The 12,391-nt window shown below is 45.8% G+C and overlaps 7 protein-coding genes across 7 annotated transcripts; 1 reads left to right on the forward strand and 6 right to left on the reverse strand.

Moving 5' to 3' along the window:
• Window positions 1-310: 310 nt before the first annotated feature.
• On the reverse strand, window positions 311-1,234 carry N7483_011202 (uncharacterized protein; the record flags this gene model as incomplete). Its single annotated transcript, XM_057094629.1, has 4 exons — window positions 311-685; window positions 762-899; window positions 977-1,005; window positions 1,078-1,234. 4 exons carry the CDS (start codon window positions 1,232-1,234, stop codon window positions 311-313), a joined length of 699 nt encoding a protein of 232 aa, XP_056940600.1.
• Window positions 1,235-2,649: 1,415 nt separating this feature from the next.
• On the reverse strand, window positions 2,650-3,616 carry N7483_011203 (Frag1/DRAM/Sfk1 family protein; the record flags this gene model as incomplete). Its single annotated transcript, XM_057094630.1, has 5 exons — window positions 2,650-2,780; window positions 2,840-3,045; window positions 3,111-3,353; window positions 3,409-3,490; window positions 3,559-3,616. The coding sequence occupies 5 exons, from the start codon at window positions 3,614-3,616 to the stop codon at window positions 2,650-2,652; spliced, it is 720 nt and encodes a 239-aa protein (XP_056940601.1).
• Window positions 3,617-4,748: 1,132 nt separating this feature from the next.
• On the reverse strand, window positions 4,749-5,600 carry N7483_011204 (SGNH/GDSL hydrolase family protein; the record flags this gene model as incomplete). The annotated part of the gene is made up of 1 exon (XM_057094631.1): window positions 4,749-5,600. The coding sequence occupies one exon, from the start codon at window positions 5,598-5,600 to the stop codon at window positions 4,749-4,751; it is 852 nt and encodes a 283-aa protein (XP_056940602.1).
• Window positions 5,601-6,259: 659 nt separating this feature from the next.
• N7483_011205 (uncharacterized protein) lies at window positions 6,260-7,350 on the forward strand (the record flags this gene model as incomplete). The annotated part of the gene is made up of 3 exons (XM_057094632.1): window positions 6,260-6,392; window positions 6,448-6,537; window positions 6,701-7,350. 3 exons carry the CDS (start codon window positions 6,260-6,262, stop codon window positions 7,348-7,350), a joined length of 873 nt encoding a protein of 290 aa, XP_056940603.1.
• Window positions 7,351-7,476: 126 nt separating this feature from the next.
• Window positions 7,477-8,782, reverse strand: N7483_011206 (uncharacterized protein; the record flags this gene model as incomplete). The annotated part of the gene is made up of 2 exons (XM_057094633.1): window positions 7,477-8,559; window positions 8,618-8,782. 2 exons carry the CDS (start codon window positions 8,780-8,782, stop codon window positions 7,477-7,479), a joined length of 1,248 nt encoding a protein of 415 aa, XP_056940604.1.
• Window positions 8,783-10,065: 1,283 nt separating this feature from the next.
• On the reverse strand, window positions 10,066-10,698 carry N7483_011207 (uncharacterized protein; the record flags this gene model as incomplete). Its single annotated transcript, XM_057094634.1, has 1 exon — window positions 10,066-10,698. One exon carries the CDS (start codon window positions 10,696-10,698, stop codon window positions 10,066-10,068), a length of 633 nt encoding a protein of 210 aa, XP_056940605.1.
• A 433-nt stretch (window positions 10,699-11,131) lies between these two features.
• On the reverse strand, window positions 11,132-12,167 carry N7483_011208 (uncharacterized protein; the record flags this gene model as incomplete). Its single annotated transcript, XM_057094635.1, has 2 exons — window positions 11,132-11,907; window positions 11,966-12,167. The coding sequence occupies 2 exons, from the start codon at window positions 12,165-12,167 to the stop codon at window positions 11,132-11,134; spliced, it is 978 nt and encodes a 325-aa protein (XP_056940606.1).
• Window positions 12,168-12,391: the final 224 nt, after the last annotated feature.

A 12,391-nucleotide genomic window follows, 5' to 3' on the forward strand; every position in this document is an offset into this window, starting at 1 on the left:
GTTTGTCCATCTATAGACAACCTTGTACTGAAGGGTACTGAACTCGACTTAACAGTCTGATCAGCCCGCTCATCCCGTAAATAAGAAGACATGTACAGAATGAGACTCGGAAACATTAAGATGAAAAACAGAATAGCGAAAAAAGCAAGCGAAATATCTTTGATACTTCATATCCTAAAGCAATATCCATTGGAGTCCTTGGACGTCCTAACAGATACTCCCCAGAAGAAGCACAGTGTGCATAGACCCAAAAGTAACCCAGAAACGCCGTCCAAAACCCTCATTAGCACCGTTCATCATTCATGCAGGCCTATTCGTCATTACTCTCTGTTGTAGAGTCTGATGCGGACGGCGTGGGTGCTTGCATATAACCCAACTCCGAACCACCCCCGCTCTGGCCACGCTTTCGCCCGGGAATGTGGAACCCAAATGAAGTAGACGACTTGGTGCCGGATGGCGCCGCATCACCAGACGAATCGCCAAACCGGGCGAAAATGCTCTTTTTCTTAGGTTTGACCTCGTCGTTTAGACCAACTTCCTCGAACATCTCCTCTTCCATGGCCTCGGGCTTTCCAAAGTTCGTGGATCGCATTGCTGGGGATGTGATTCGGGAGAAGCGGGAGTCGAGTGAGGTTCGGGATGGCAGCGCATCGGGGTGCGAAATGGGGGATCGTGCGGAGATATCCTGAATTGAATTAATTGGGAATATAACTCGGTTAGAGAGGTCAAGGGCCTCTGGGTGTAGTGACGCAGGTACATACAAATGACCGCCGGTACGAGTCGAATGACTCGCGCGATATTGAGAATGGTTCGTTTTCATCGACTAGATCGCGATGGTTTGAAGATCGGGTGGAGCCAGGGTATTTGTTCCAGAAACTCTGTTTCTCAGGTGGAGAGGGCTGTGAATGACATCGAGGTTAGTTAAGCCCATTCACAGCTCTATATTAAAGTATTGATCTATCGAGAGTTTCCATACCGGAAGATAGACACCGCTATCGTTCACGACTGTTGGACAGAGCGATTAGCAAAACTTGTGTTGGCCATGGTGCGACAATGGTAGAGAAATTCCGTTCATACCACTCAATTTGTACTCTGGCGGCCTGCAATCCTCGCTTCTGCGAATGGGTGTTGGACCTGGACGTGCGTTGGGCGACAGATGGTTCTCTTCGAAGCCATCCGATTCCCCGCCATTGGGTTGGGGTTTTCGAGTAAGGAAGTTACGGAATGGAGCCATGTTGACTTTGGGGAATGGGTCACGATGGGGTCGGTAGAGAGATAAGTGGAAGTAAAAAGAGATCTCCTTCACATGATCAGACCATGGTTATGTGGGGAGTTGCATGGGGGAGAATGAACCGATCAACCACTCCCGAGCGGGTGTAAGGGCCCCGGTGGGCATGTACGTCATGGCCCCCTTCCTCGATGTGCAATTAAACACATCAATGAAATACTTGACCAAGTTATGGTCCATGAATGGCGCAGCTTTAGCCAATATGGGAGTGGCTCATGCAAATTAACCTTTGTTGGAGTTCGCATCCACAATAAGTACAATTGGAGGATTGGATTGCGCACTTAAGGTTTCCACCAGTTGGACTGTATATACTCGGACCTACATGCGCGGTACTACTCCTTTGATAATTCATTTTGGTGATCGTGTAGCTATTGTGTCCAAGAACGTCATAGATACCGTAGATACATGTATGTACCCCCGCACTCCAGGGCTGCCAGTGTCAACTGAGCACTTGAGAGTTGAGTGTCGTGGAGAGACTTTATTGCTCGTAGTGACATCCCTGTAGCGCAGATCTTTGCCATCCATATGTCTGCTACTTATGGAGTGCACAGTGGCAATATTTTGAGAGTATATTTTCTTATGCACAGGGCCTTTCATGTACCCGGTTTCTTGAGATCCATGTAGTGTGTAGTAGGATGATAGTCTGCGAGCCTTTACGAAGATGTGTTGCTCTCTGCCCAGGTGGTGACCTAGCTGATAAGAGGCTAGATAATACATAGATAAGAGACTATCTGATAAGTATGGAGTATTAAACTAAGGCATAATTGATTTTGATCAGTAATTATGAGAATATTTCAAACTAAATTGTTGGGAGTGTTGCAACTTGCACTGTGGTTATTGAATAATTATCAGTAGGGAAAGGAGGTCATATATTGTTTCGGGGAGGTACATTGTAATCTGTCATGGATAACCTAGTGGAAGGTACACCGCTAAGTCCGCCACCTTGCTTCGGTCACCTGACCAGCATGTACAGGTGCCTGGTACGAACCCTGGGGTCGTCATTTCACTCGCGCGAGTAATCCGCGATGCTGTGAGACGCTAAGCAATGGATGTGACCCTTGAGGGAAGCAATTCTGCAGAGACACTTCCACCCTGGGGTGGCGTCGCCAGAGAACACCGTCCTGTTACAGGGAAATGGGCTGCTTGGTGAAACAACCACACTCTTCTTTTTTTTGTTTTTTCTTTTTTTCAAGCTTCTCTTTCACCTCTCAACTTGCACCATTCCCGATATCATATTTTTTTGATTCTACTGCAGCCAAACACCACCGAATAACTGTTTTAAAAGAGGAGGTAATATTTTTGACAAGAAAATAAAAGTAAGCTATTTTCATAAATACATTATGGGAAGCCTTGGAATAATCTCAAATCATCAACCTTGAATCAGAACTCATATCCATCTCCAGCTGGTGATATTCGTCCGAGGGTTTTTGACTCGATGGTAAGAGATCAATGATGAATGATAGGATATAACCAGTAAAGGTAAATGCAATAACTGTTACAATGTCAGTAAGTAGTTCGAACTTCAAAGCACCGACCCGAAGTACAACCTACCCCATTCAAGGATGGCTGCAGTATCCTTCTGCATATTGCCGCCAGCGGCAATGACTCGGAAGGCCACAATAAAGGCCAACTCAACAATAACGAAAGTAAACTTGATCACGAAGCTGGCCATGAGCATGCGCTTGTTCACGCGACTCGACAGTCGAAGGTAAAAGTAATCAATGCATACTACAGCTGCACTGACCAAGTAGCCCGTCCTGTAACAAGTCAGAGTCATTCCTTCTCCCACTTGACTTCAGTACCAATGCGATGTTGAACTCACATGAAGACAGCCACAAAACTGTCATGTAGCATCAGATGGTCGAGATTGTCAAACACCGACAACATGATCAAGCCGAGGCTCCCAAAGATAGCGAAAAAGAATGAAAGATACATGGAGATATTGTTAACATGCTCTTTATACTGTACGAACTGGTAGAACGTAACATTCATAAAGAGCATCGTGATGAAGCTTCCTATCATGAAGAGCGGCTTCAGCTCTTGCGCTCCGATGTCGGAAATGAACCTATTCTCTGGGTGTGAGCGCCGACCATATCAAATATCAAGTTATCAATACGAACGGAATAGTCTGTCCAGGCTTCATCCTACCAAATGTAGGCTCCCCCGACATGACCCAATGGCCCAACATGGATGAAAGCATAACTAGAGTCAATTCATTAGGATCATGACGTGTTTCCCGCAACTGCCTAGCTTGGTCTCCTTCCACTCACTTAGCCATGTTGACGCCGAGATGACTGGGAAAACCCAGAAGAATTCAATCAGCCTCATGCGGGGTTCGCGCAGCGAAGAAGCTGCCGACCTCGACACGTTGTTGGCAGCAGTATGTTTTGGTGATTGTAACGATCGTGGTGGTTAGGATGAGAGCTAGGTTCAGGTATGGAGGAATTGTTTGGGTGAATTGAATTTGAAGATTCCAAGGTTCTTGTCAGGAACGAGCAAATGACATCGTTTCACAGCCCTTGCATTTATTTGGGAAAATATTAAGGTCACTTGAATGTCGATCCTGATTCAGGTATCTCGTCAGCGATCTGTTTTTTCAATGTTTGTCTCCTCGATGAGCTTTACTGATCGTCTGTCACATCAACCATATGCAGATGATCACATTTCTGATCGTGACAAATAAAATTCAACTCTACACGTAGGGGTCTACAGCGGCTCTATAAATCCCAAAGATTCAACGGTGATATTTTTGTGATCCTCAACTGTTGGAAAATGATCCGGGTTTCAAGGTAGGAATGTAACGATTTCAGCCCGTGTCTAATTTACCCTTCTGGTGTTGTGTAAAGTATGTGGATCGCCGTTAGTAGCCTGGGAGGAATGGACCCCCTTTTCATCTAGGTTAGAAGTTAAATGGACGATCTGTTTTATATGCGACGAATGGAATGTAGGGTGGATACAATGCAAAGCGGGTAACCCCTGTCTCCTTGCTTTTGCGGCTGCACTCCATGTATCTAGCGCATGTTCCATGTTCATGCGCACATGTACTCTTACAGATAATTGTACAATTATTGACTTGGCTAAAAGCCTTGAGGAGAAGCTCGTGAATGGAAAGTCGTGTTCATCGCGTTCATCGTGTTCATCAATTTAAAACTCGAGGGTGATCAAGGTACTAGTATACTACTCCCTATCCCTTATGATATCAAGGCACGCGACAATGTTTCGAGTTCATTGAAGGGAGCCAATCAATGCCATCGGATGGAGTATAGGACCCTCTAAGGGACCGGGGTTTGCCCCTCAGCAAGCAATTGCAGATCAATACAGGAAATGATATTCGCACTCCTTCCTCCACTTACTATGTCATATTTCCAAGGTTCAAGTGCCCCATAGCAGTCTAATCAAGCCGTGACTTCGGAGTACAGAGTTCTCCACTTGTTCATGCTGTTAACCGCCTCAAGGAAATTTAAGCCTTTTTGGGAAACTCCTGCCGGATCTTCAGGAGCAAAATTTTCGCAATCGCTTTCATACCGTCAAGGTTCGGGTGAAGAACAATCCCGCCTCGGAAGAGTGACGACAACGCAAAGCCTCCAACCCAGGGCTCCTTGCTACCAAGAACATGATCTGAGCTAAGCTCGTGGATCGGTACCCTTTCACACCACTCTGACCTCGTGTCTGCGGCTGTAGCAAACGCATTCTGTAAGGCTGACGCTACTTGGCTGTGGTGATCGATTCTCTCTTGGTTAAACGGGATGTCAATAGCAGGTTTCGTAATGGGTCCCAGGATAGCGAGGTATTCCACTAGATAAATGTGTGCGTTTGGGGCTCTTTCGTGTATCGCATCGAGTGTCTCGCCTAATCGTTGAGATAATCCTTCAGGTGTGAGAGGAGTCGACTTCTCTGCCGGCCGACAAAAGATGGACATAATTGGCTTGGCAGCTTGTATGATACAATTAGCCACCATTCCTACAGTAGTGGCCTTCCCAGCATCAAACATCATGTCCCCAATATACCCGATATCATTGCCACCAGCGGTAAGGGTTATGATATCTGCATCGGTGGGTACTGAGAGGATTTGAGGCTCAAACACGTCCTTGGAAAATATGGCATTTTGAGGCGTGGTGGTGATATTCAGCAGCGTTGCGCCAGAAACAGAGAGATCGGTGAGCTCGGCGTCTAGCTCTTTTGCCAGGAGATGTGGGTAGTTTTGTCCGGAGCGCTTTGCGGATAGGGGCGCGACCTGCGGGTTGATACCGGGTCCTGCAGCGAAGGAGCTCCCCAGACTGACGACCCGGAGTTTACTGGGACTGGAGCTCATGGTGATGTGATACACGAGGAATGATTCAAGTTCTGGATTTGATAGGCTGGGTTTAAGTTGGTGGTCGTCGTGTTTTGGCTTGCGTTTTGCGGAAGAGGGATTCGGAGACAGATTTGGATGCCGAAGATCGGTGACAGTGATCACAAATGTTTGCTTTAGTTGTTTGCCTTTCTCGGCGAGAATTCTCGGTTAATCATCCACATCGCTCAACCTTGGAGGTGATGGATATTGCAGAGAGTTTAAATATTCTGCCCAGGCTACGAAATACAATCAATAGAAGAAATGATGACATTGAAGATGCAGATGCATGCCGAACACATTCGGGATCCGACATGGCCCGTTCGGCTACCCGGCGATTGCTACAACCGTTGCTTAGTGCTTACACAGAACATGCTAGAATACAAGATAATCAGGTTGATCATTTGGTTTCATGATGATAAAGATGGGTCAAATTATTTATAGCAATTTAAGGCCGATGCATCTTGCGTGAGATCATCATATAGCCGTCTTGCTCGGTTACTACTAGTAGTCCCGAGGCTTGAGCGCGCTGATCTGGGGGTAGTAGGACTATTGAACATATGAAAACCCCGCAGTATTTCTCTAGAACAATTGAAAATATTTTGAACATCTTATATGTAGCAGTTATATGCTTATTGAAAATGACCGACGCAAAAATATTGAATCCGCCAGGGCCTATGGTTGGGACAGGACCAAAGGATTTGACTTATCCTAGATGGTTTGGTGCGTCTGCCTCATGTATGGCAGTGATGGTTTCTCATCCTTTTGATCTCAGTCAGTGCAGATGAATATCTCATTTTGAATGGTCGCCGATTAACATTCGAGGCAGTCAAAGTACGGATGCAGACAGTGTCAAGTAGTGCCAAGGAGGGATTCATGGTCACTGGATTGCATATCATCAGAAGTGATGGCCCGAGGAGTTTGTACATTGGGGTGAGTTATAGCACCTCTATCTTGGAAGACTATGTATGATCTCGATAGCTGCTAACAGATACCCTTGAATAACTCTCCGCCGGCATCATGAGATCAAGTCGGTAAACCAATCACTGTCAACCGTCATATGCTAATAGAATGGGTTCCAGTGACATATGGAACCTCTCGTATTGCTCTTTACGAAGAAATGAAGCAATCAGCAAAAGAGAGGAATCAGCCTCTCACTATCGCAATGCTAGCATCCATGGCCGCAGTTTCAGGATTTATAGGCGCCATATTTGGCACACCGTCCGACATCGCCAACGTGAGAATGCAAAATGATCGGGCATTACCTATCCAGGATCGGCGAAATTATAAGAACGTCTTCGATGCATGGATTCAAATGAAACGTCTTGAGGGCTGGAAAGCGTTCGTTAAGGGCCTATGGCCGAACTGTTTTCGTTCTGGAACTATGACAGCAAGTCAGCTGGCATCCTATGACGTGTTTAAACGGTTGCTTCATAGGATAAGTAAGACACATGAAGAAAAACCACTAATTCACCTCTCTGCCTCCATTTTGGCTAGTCTGGTGGCGACTTCGGTCTCTAGTCCGATGGATGTGATTCGGACCCAGTTGATGAACTCTTCGAAGAGAATGTCTGTTTTTGAGGTTGTGAGGCATCTTACTCAATCAGAAGGTCTACAATGGGTCTGCCGGGGCTGGACACCTAGTTTCATTCGAATGGGACCACAGACCATCGTAACCTTGGTTATGCTGGAGCAGCATAAGCGGGTTTATCGGATGATTAAGGCTGATTAGAAGAATTTAATGATTTCAGATAAGAAGGCTGCCTGGTATTTCCTTGGGTAAAAACTGAATTCTTAATTTATAAATCGTAATTCATTTTTTTTCTTTTCTTTCAAACGCAGAAGTGGATGCCTTCCATTATTTGTGATCAACAACATCTTTTATGGCACGAGCCACATATGCCACATTGCTCTCATTAAGTCCACTCAGACTCATGCGACCATTGCCCAGCATGTAGATGTGGTAGACCTCTTTCAATCGGTCAACCTGCGCCTTCGACAACCCAGTGTAACTGAACATGCCAATCTGGCGTTCAATGTGAGACCAGTCTCCCTGGGTGTTAATCTTCTCCAACTCAGCTCGAAGTGAGGATCGAACGCCTTGGATTCGCAGTGCCATTGTCTTCACGTCCTTCTCCCACTGCGCAGTAAGATCCGTATCCGAAAGAATGGTATTAACCACTCTGGCCCCAAACAGAGAAGGACATGCGATCACGGCGCGAATCAAGCGGATCAGGTGGGTGTATGCACCCTCTGCAGCGACGGATAGTGGACTGATGAGATGTAGTGCCCCAATGCGCTCCCCATACAGTCCAAAGTTCTTAGAAAAGGACTGGCAGACAAGCATTCCAGCCGGCGGGTTTGTTGTGTTGGACAAAGCGCCAAAGAAGGTGGAGTAAAAGTATCGGATTGCCCAAGCGTCTGCATCAGGGTCACCAGAGGCAAATCCCTGGTATGCGCTGTCAAAGACGACAAAGAGCCGTTTACGCCCAATAACCTCGGCAATTTTCTTCCATTGCTCCTGTGAAGGATCAAGTCCTGTTGGGTTGTGCGCACAAGGGTGTAGGACGACAACATCGTTCTCCTCTCCAGTTTCCAGCGCAGCGATCATTCCATTGAAATTGAAAGAGCAGGCTGAGGAGTTGTAGTAGGGGTAAAGCTTCTGCTTGATTTCCGGGCCTGCGGTCTTCCAAATGAGGTAGTGGTTATCCCAGGTTGGGTCAGAGATGAAGACATTCTTTGGCTGAATATGACGTGCACAAAACAGGGCAGCGAGACTGTTTGCACCTGTTCCTGCTACTGTCTGCACAGTGCGGATGTTTGGGTTCTTCGCTAGCTCCGGGCTGAACATGAGCTCTCGTGCCTTATCATTGAAATGTTTATCGCCTGTGATGGGGAGATATTCGTGATTGGCATTTTGATTATGGAGAACCTCTTCAGCCTGTCATAAATGGGGAGTCAGATGAATCTTTTCATATTTGTATTGCGGTAGAACTTACAGCTCGGACACTAGGCAATACCCAGAGTCGGCATGCTTCATCTCGATAGACGCCTTGGCCGAGGTTCACCTTATCGGGGAATGAATCGGCATTGTAAGCTGCAGTGAGGGCAAAACTCTCAGCCAAAGGCAGTACTGGCAGTTCCTCCAAGCTAAACTGGGCCATTTTGAAATATTTTAGCTAGAGCAAGGGTTGGTGTTGTTAAAGCTGTGAGATGGTGATGGAAGGCGCGTCGCGTTGAAGGAGAAGCAGAACATAAGATGCAAACCTTGGAAAACCACTTGGTTTTAGGCACCCCGCGCCAATCTACTTTGAACGTCACTAAGATCATGATAACACGACTTTATGTTCCGGACTACTATATCGGGAAGCGGCCCTGTTGCCGAAAAGCTACTCGGCAACTTCGCCTTGAGCCGTGTACATACCAATAGAAACCCCTTTTTTATATGGGTTAGTGGGTGGACAATCTAATGCTTATTGAAATCGCTGATCCCAATGGGATTAAGAGTCTTAGAATAAGCCCACTTTGGATATAATCCTGAAGCTGTTGGATATGTCCTTGTGCAAATGTCAACAGACTATATAGATTTTGACTAGAATTTTTCCTCCCAATAAACGCTCAAAGATTGTAGCTGCTGACACGTGCTGGAATCCCGTCAGTTTAAGGGTTGCTACGCTGTCTTTTGGGTTAAATCTCAAAGTGAGTGAGGTTCACATTGAATGCATGTAGGTTTAAAGTGACTGCCCCAGAGGAGGATCTTGATGTGTCCGCTGACCTTGAGCTGCTACTCCTTCCCCGGTGAGTAAATGCGATGCTTTCCAGGTTGTTATGCCCCGGGGCTAGAGAATCAGCTCATTCTCAAGGGTCTGAAGTTCCTCGCCTATAAAACCCTGCTTTGGTGTAAGGGGTCTTAAACACATAGTGGATGGATGAACTCGAATCTTGGAAATGGGCAGAGGTGTATTTCGAAGCCAAAGCTGTATATTTGCTAAATCTAAACCATTAATGTACCTAACATTCTCAAAATAGAACTGTTAAATCAATGGGGCGAAAGTAAGCTTCACTTACATATGCGCCACTGACAATGAGGTGTAATGTTTTGAAGGATCTAAAATAAATTAAAGGTGAAAGATGATTAGAAATCCACTTTTGTCAACTACCCAGGTGGTCATGGTTAATAATAGAAACTAGCAACTACCCAGCAACAGAGGACTTTTGCTTTACTTCATAATCTGAAAAATATTTTCTCCCATAACCAAGAGTCTTTCTTTTGTGAAAACAATGTCAGATTCAGAGCCGACTGGATTTCTGCGAGCCAAAGTATTCCAAGACAGAACCAGGTCGTTTGTGACAAGGATATGTTCATTTTGATCTTGCGAGATCTTAATACTATCGAGTTCGGTGATCGGACATTGTTGCGTGGAAGATCGGACCCAATGGCGGATTGTCATACTGCGGTCATCCTGGTTGATATCGATTGTAATACCGTCAAAAAAGGTGAGTTTTGTAGCCATCCATCAGCATCAATGATTAGCCGATTCATAGACTCAGCCATTCCCACTTCAATTACCAAAGATGCTCCTAATTCGTTAAACTCCCGTGCACTGAATGCCGCATCTGGTTCCTTATACCAATTCTCCAATCGGGTATTCGATGCGCCTTCCGCAACGAACCTTTCATCGGTATCGATATCTGCTAATTCCGTATTGATTATTTTGTTGATTTCTGTGATAGCACGTTCATGGTAACTAGATGGTTTGATACGGATGACAAGAACACCAATAGTGTGGAAAAGATTAAACCTCTCAAATTTCAACTCATTCGATAGTGATTCTGAGATGGACAAACAAGAATCTAGGGGTAAACTGTGGAAAAGAGCGTACTGGTCCCGGGTTTTGTTTGTAAGAAGGTCATCGTGTAGCCTGTTAATAGTGTTTCTTAACTTAAGAGCTGAGACGAATCTATATCTCTGCTGGATAGTGCCTATAAGTCGAAAGAAGTGGTCACTCGCTTTAGCAGAGAAAGATGGGGATGTAGAGTATGGGTCAATTCGGTGGGACGAGTCAGAGTTGGACGACATGTTGGTAATAGAGTGAGAGACAGAGTGAGAGACAGAGTGAGAGACAGAGTGAGAGACAGAGTGAGAGATAGAAAAACAGGAAGTGAGAATTAGTATAAAAAGGAAGTCAGGGTTAATGAGATAGAAAAAAGTAGATAATATTAACATTTGAATATTTACAGTCCACGGGTGTCGTTGATGTAAACGAAAGCCCGAAAAATGATTAATGGACCCCTTCGCTAAATTAGGCTTAGCATGTACACATATAGTACTTGAGGCCTTAGATCTATCACTGGCAGCTTGAAGTTTCTTTCCAAGGCTAGGCATCAATTTATCGTTCTATTCAATTTTCAAGTCACCAAGATAACACGACATTATGTCCCAAACTATATTGGGAAGCGGTCCTGTTCAAATGTTGCCGCCAAACTACTTGGCAACTTGCCACGAGCCGTGATCAACGAGATAGACAGTGCTTGACAATTTGCTTGTACACTTGAACACTGGCAACGAGTTGGCTGACCCCAATCTGCTCATTTTCACCGTGCGCCACCAAAATCGAACCAGGACCGTACAGATACTTCTTATGCTCCCCTTTCAAGCGTGGCGCATCTGTGCCGAATGAAACTGCGATAGTCTCCAGTTCCGGGATATCATGATCCAAATACAGTTCCGGATACATGAATCTCTTTCGAAGCTGCACATGATCATATTTTGACACAGTTTCTTCCACCAGCTTCTCAATCAGGGCCAAGTCATTCGCAACCCGAACAGCACAGAGAGCAGTACATTCGGCCGCTAGGATATTATAGCCAACACCACCAGTAATCTGGCCACAATGGAATGTGGAAGGCCCAATAATATCTGAAGCTGGAAGTTCAAGCTGTTCCAAATCGGCCAAGAGTGTAGTCATGGTAGATATGGCACTGCGTCCTCGCTGCGGGTAACCCGAGTGAGAAGGAATACCTTCACTAACAAGCTCAAAAACAAAATGCCCCTTGTGGCCTACCGCAAGTTTGCCCCCAGTAGGCTCTCCGAATATAACCGCTTCCCAGGTCAATTGCATCGAGTTGGCTGCAAGCATCCCCGGTCCACCTTTCTCTTCTCCAACAACGAACAGAAGAGAGACATCTTCTGGCTGAACTAGGCCTTCAGCTCGAAGTTCCTCAAGTGCGGTTATTTGTGCGGCTAAAGGTCCCTTGTCATCGCATGCACCTCTTCCGTAAATCACATCTGGTGTTTCACGGAGCGGAATGTGTGGGGGGGACGGTGTCCATGTGTGAGGTTAGACAGGTTCGAGTTTTGCGGGAAGAACCTAAGTAGGCGTAGACATTGCACCGAGTGCTGTCAGAACTGATCGGGACTCTTTCAACTGTGTAACCGAGACCTTGGAGATGTTGTTCCAGGAAGATGCCGATGTCATGTTCTTCTTCGCTTGTTGATGGGACTTGCATCAGGCGTCGGAGTAGAGAGACGACCGCTGAGTCTGACATGGTTTCGCATATGATGACCTAGTATTCACTTCAAGATTTCGTATAAAATAGTATAGTCAAACTTCTGAGAAGATATTCTTTAGTAGTAATTGAGTCGGTAACAGGTCTCGGATCAATCTATAGTTGCCGGTGGCTTGATCGGCGTGTAGCCTCTGAGTGTCTGCACGGGTATAGAACCACACAGTCAGTACTTGAAGATAGAAATACTCGAGATTTGATAGTAA

The sequence above is a fragment of the Penicillium malachiteum genome, assembly GCF_028827825.1.
Source record: "Penicillium malachiteum strain IBT 17515 chromosome Unknown utg000005l:1.0-9002435.0:326005.0-9005861.0, whole genome shotgun sequence".
In the NCBI taxonomy this organism is placed as follows: Eukaryota; Fungi; Ascomycota; class Eurotiomycetes; order Eurotiales; family Aspergillaceae; genus Penicillium; species Penicillium malachiteum.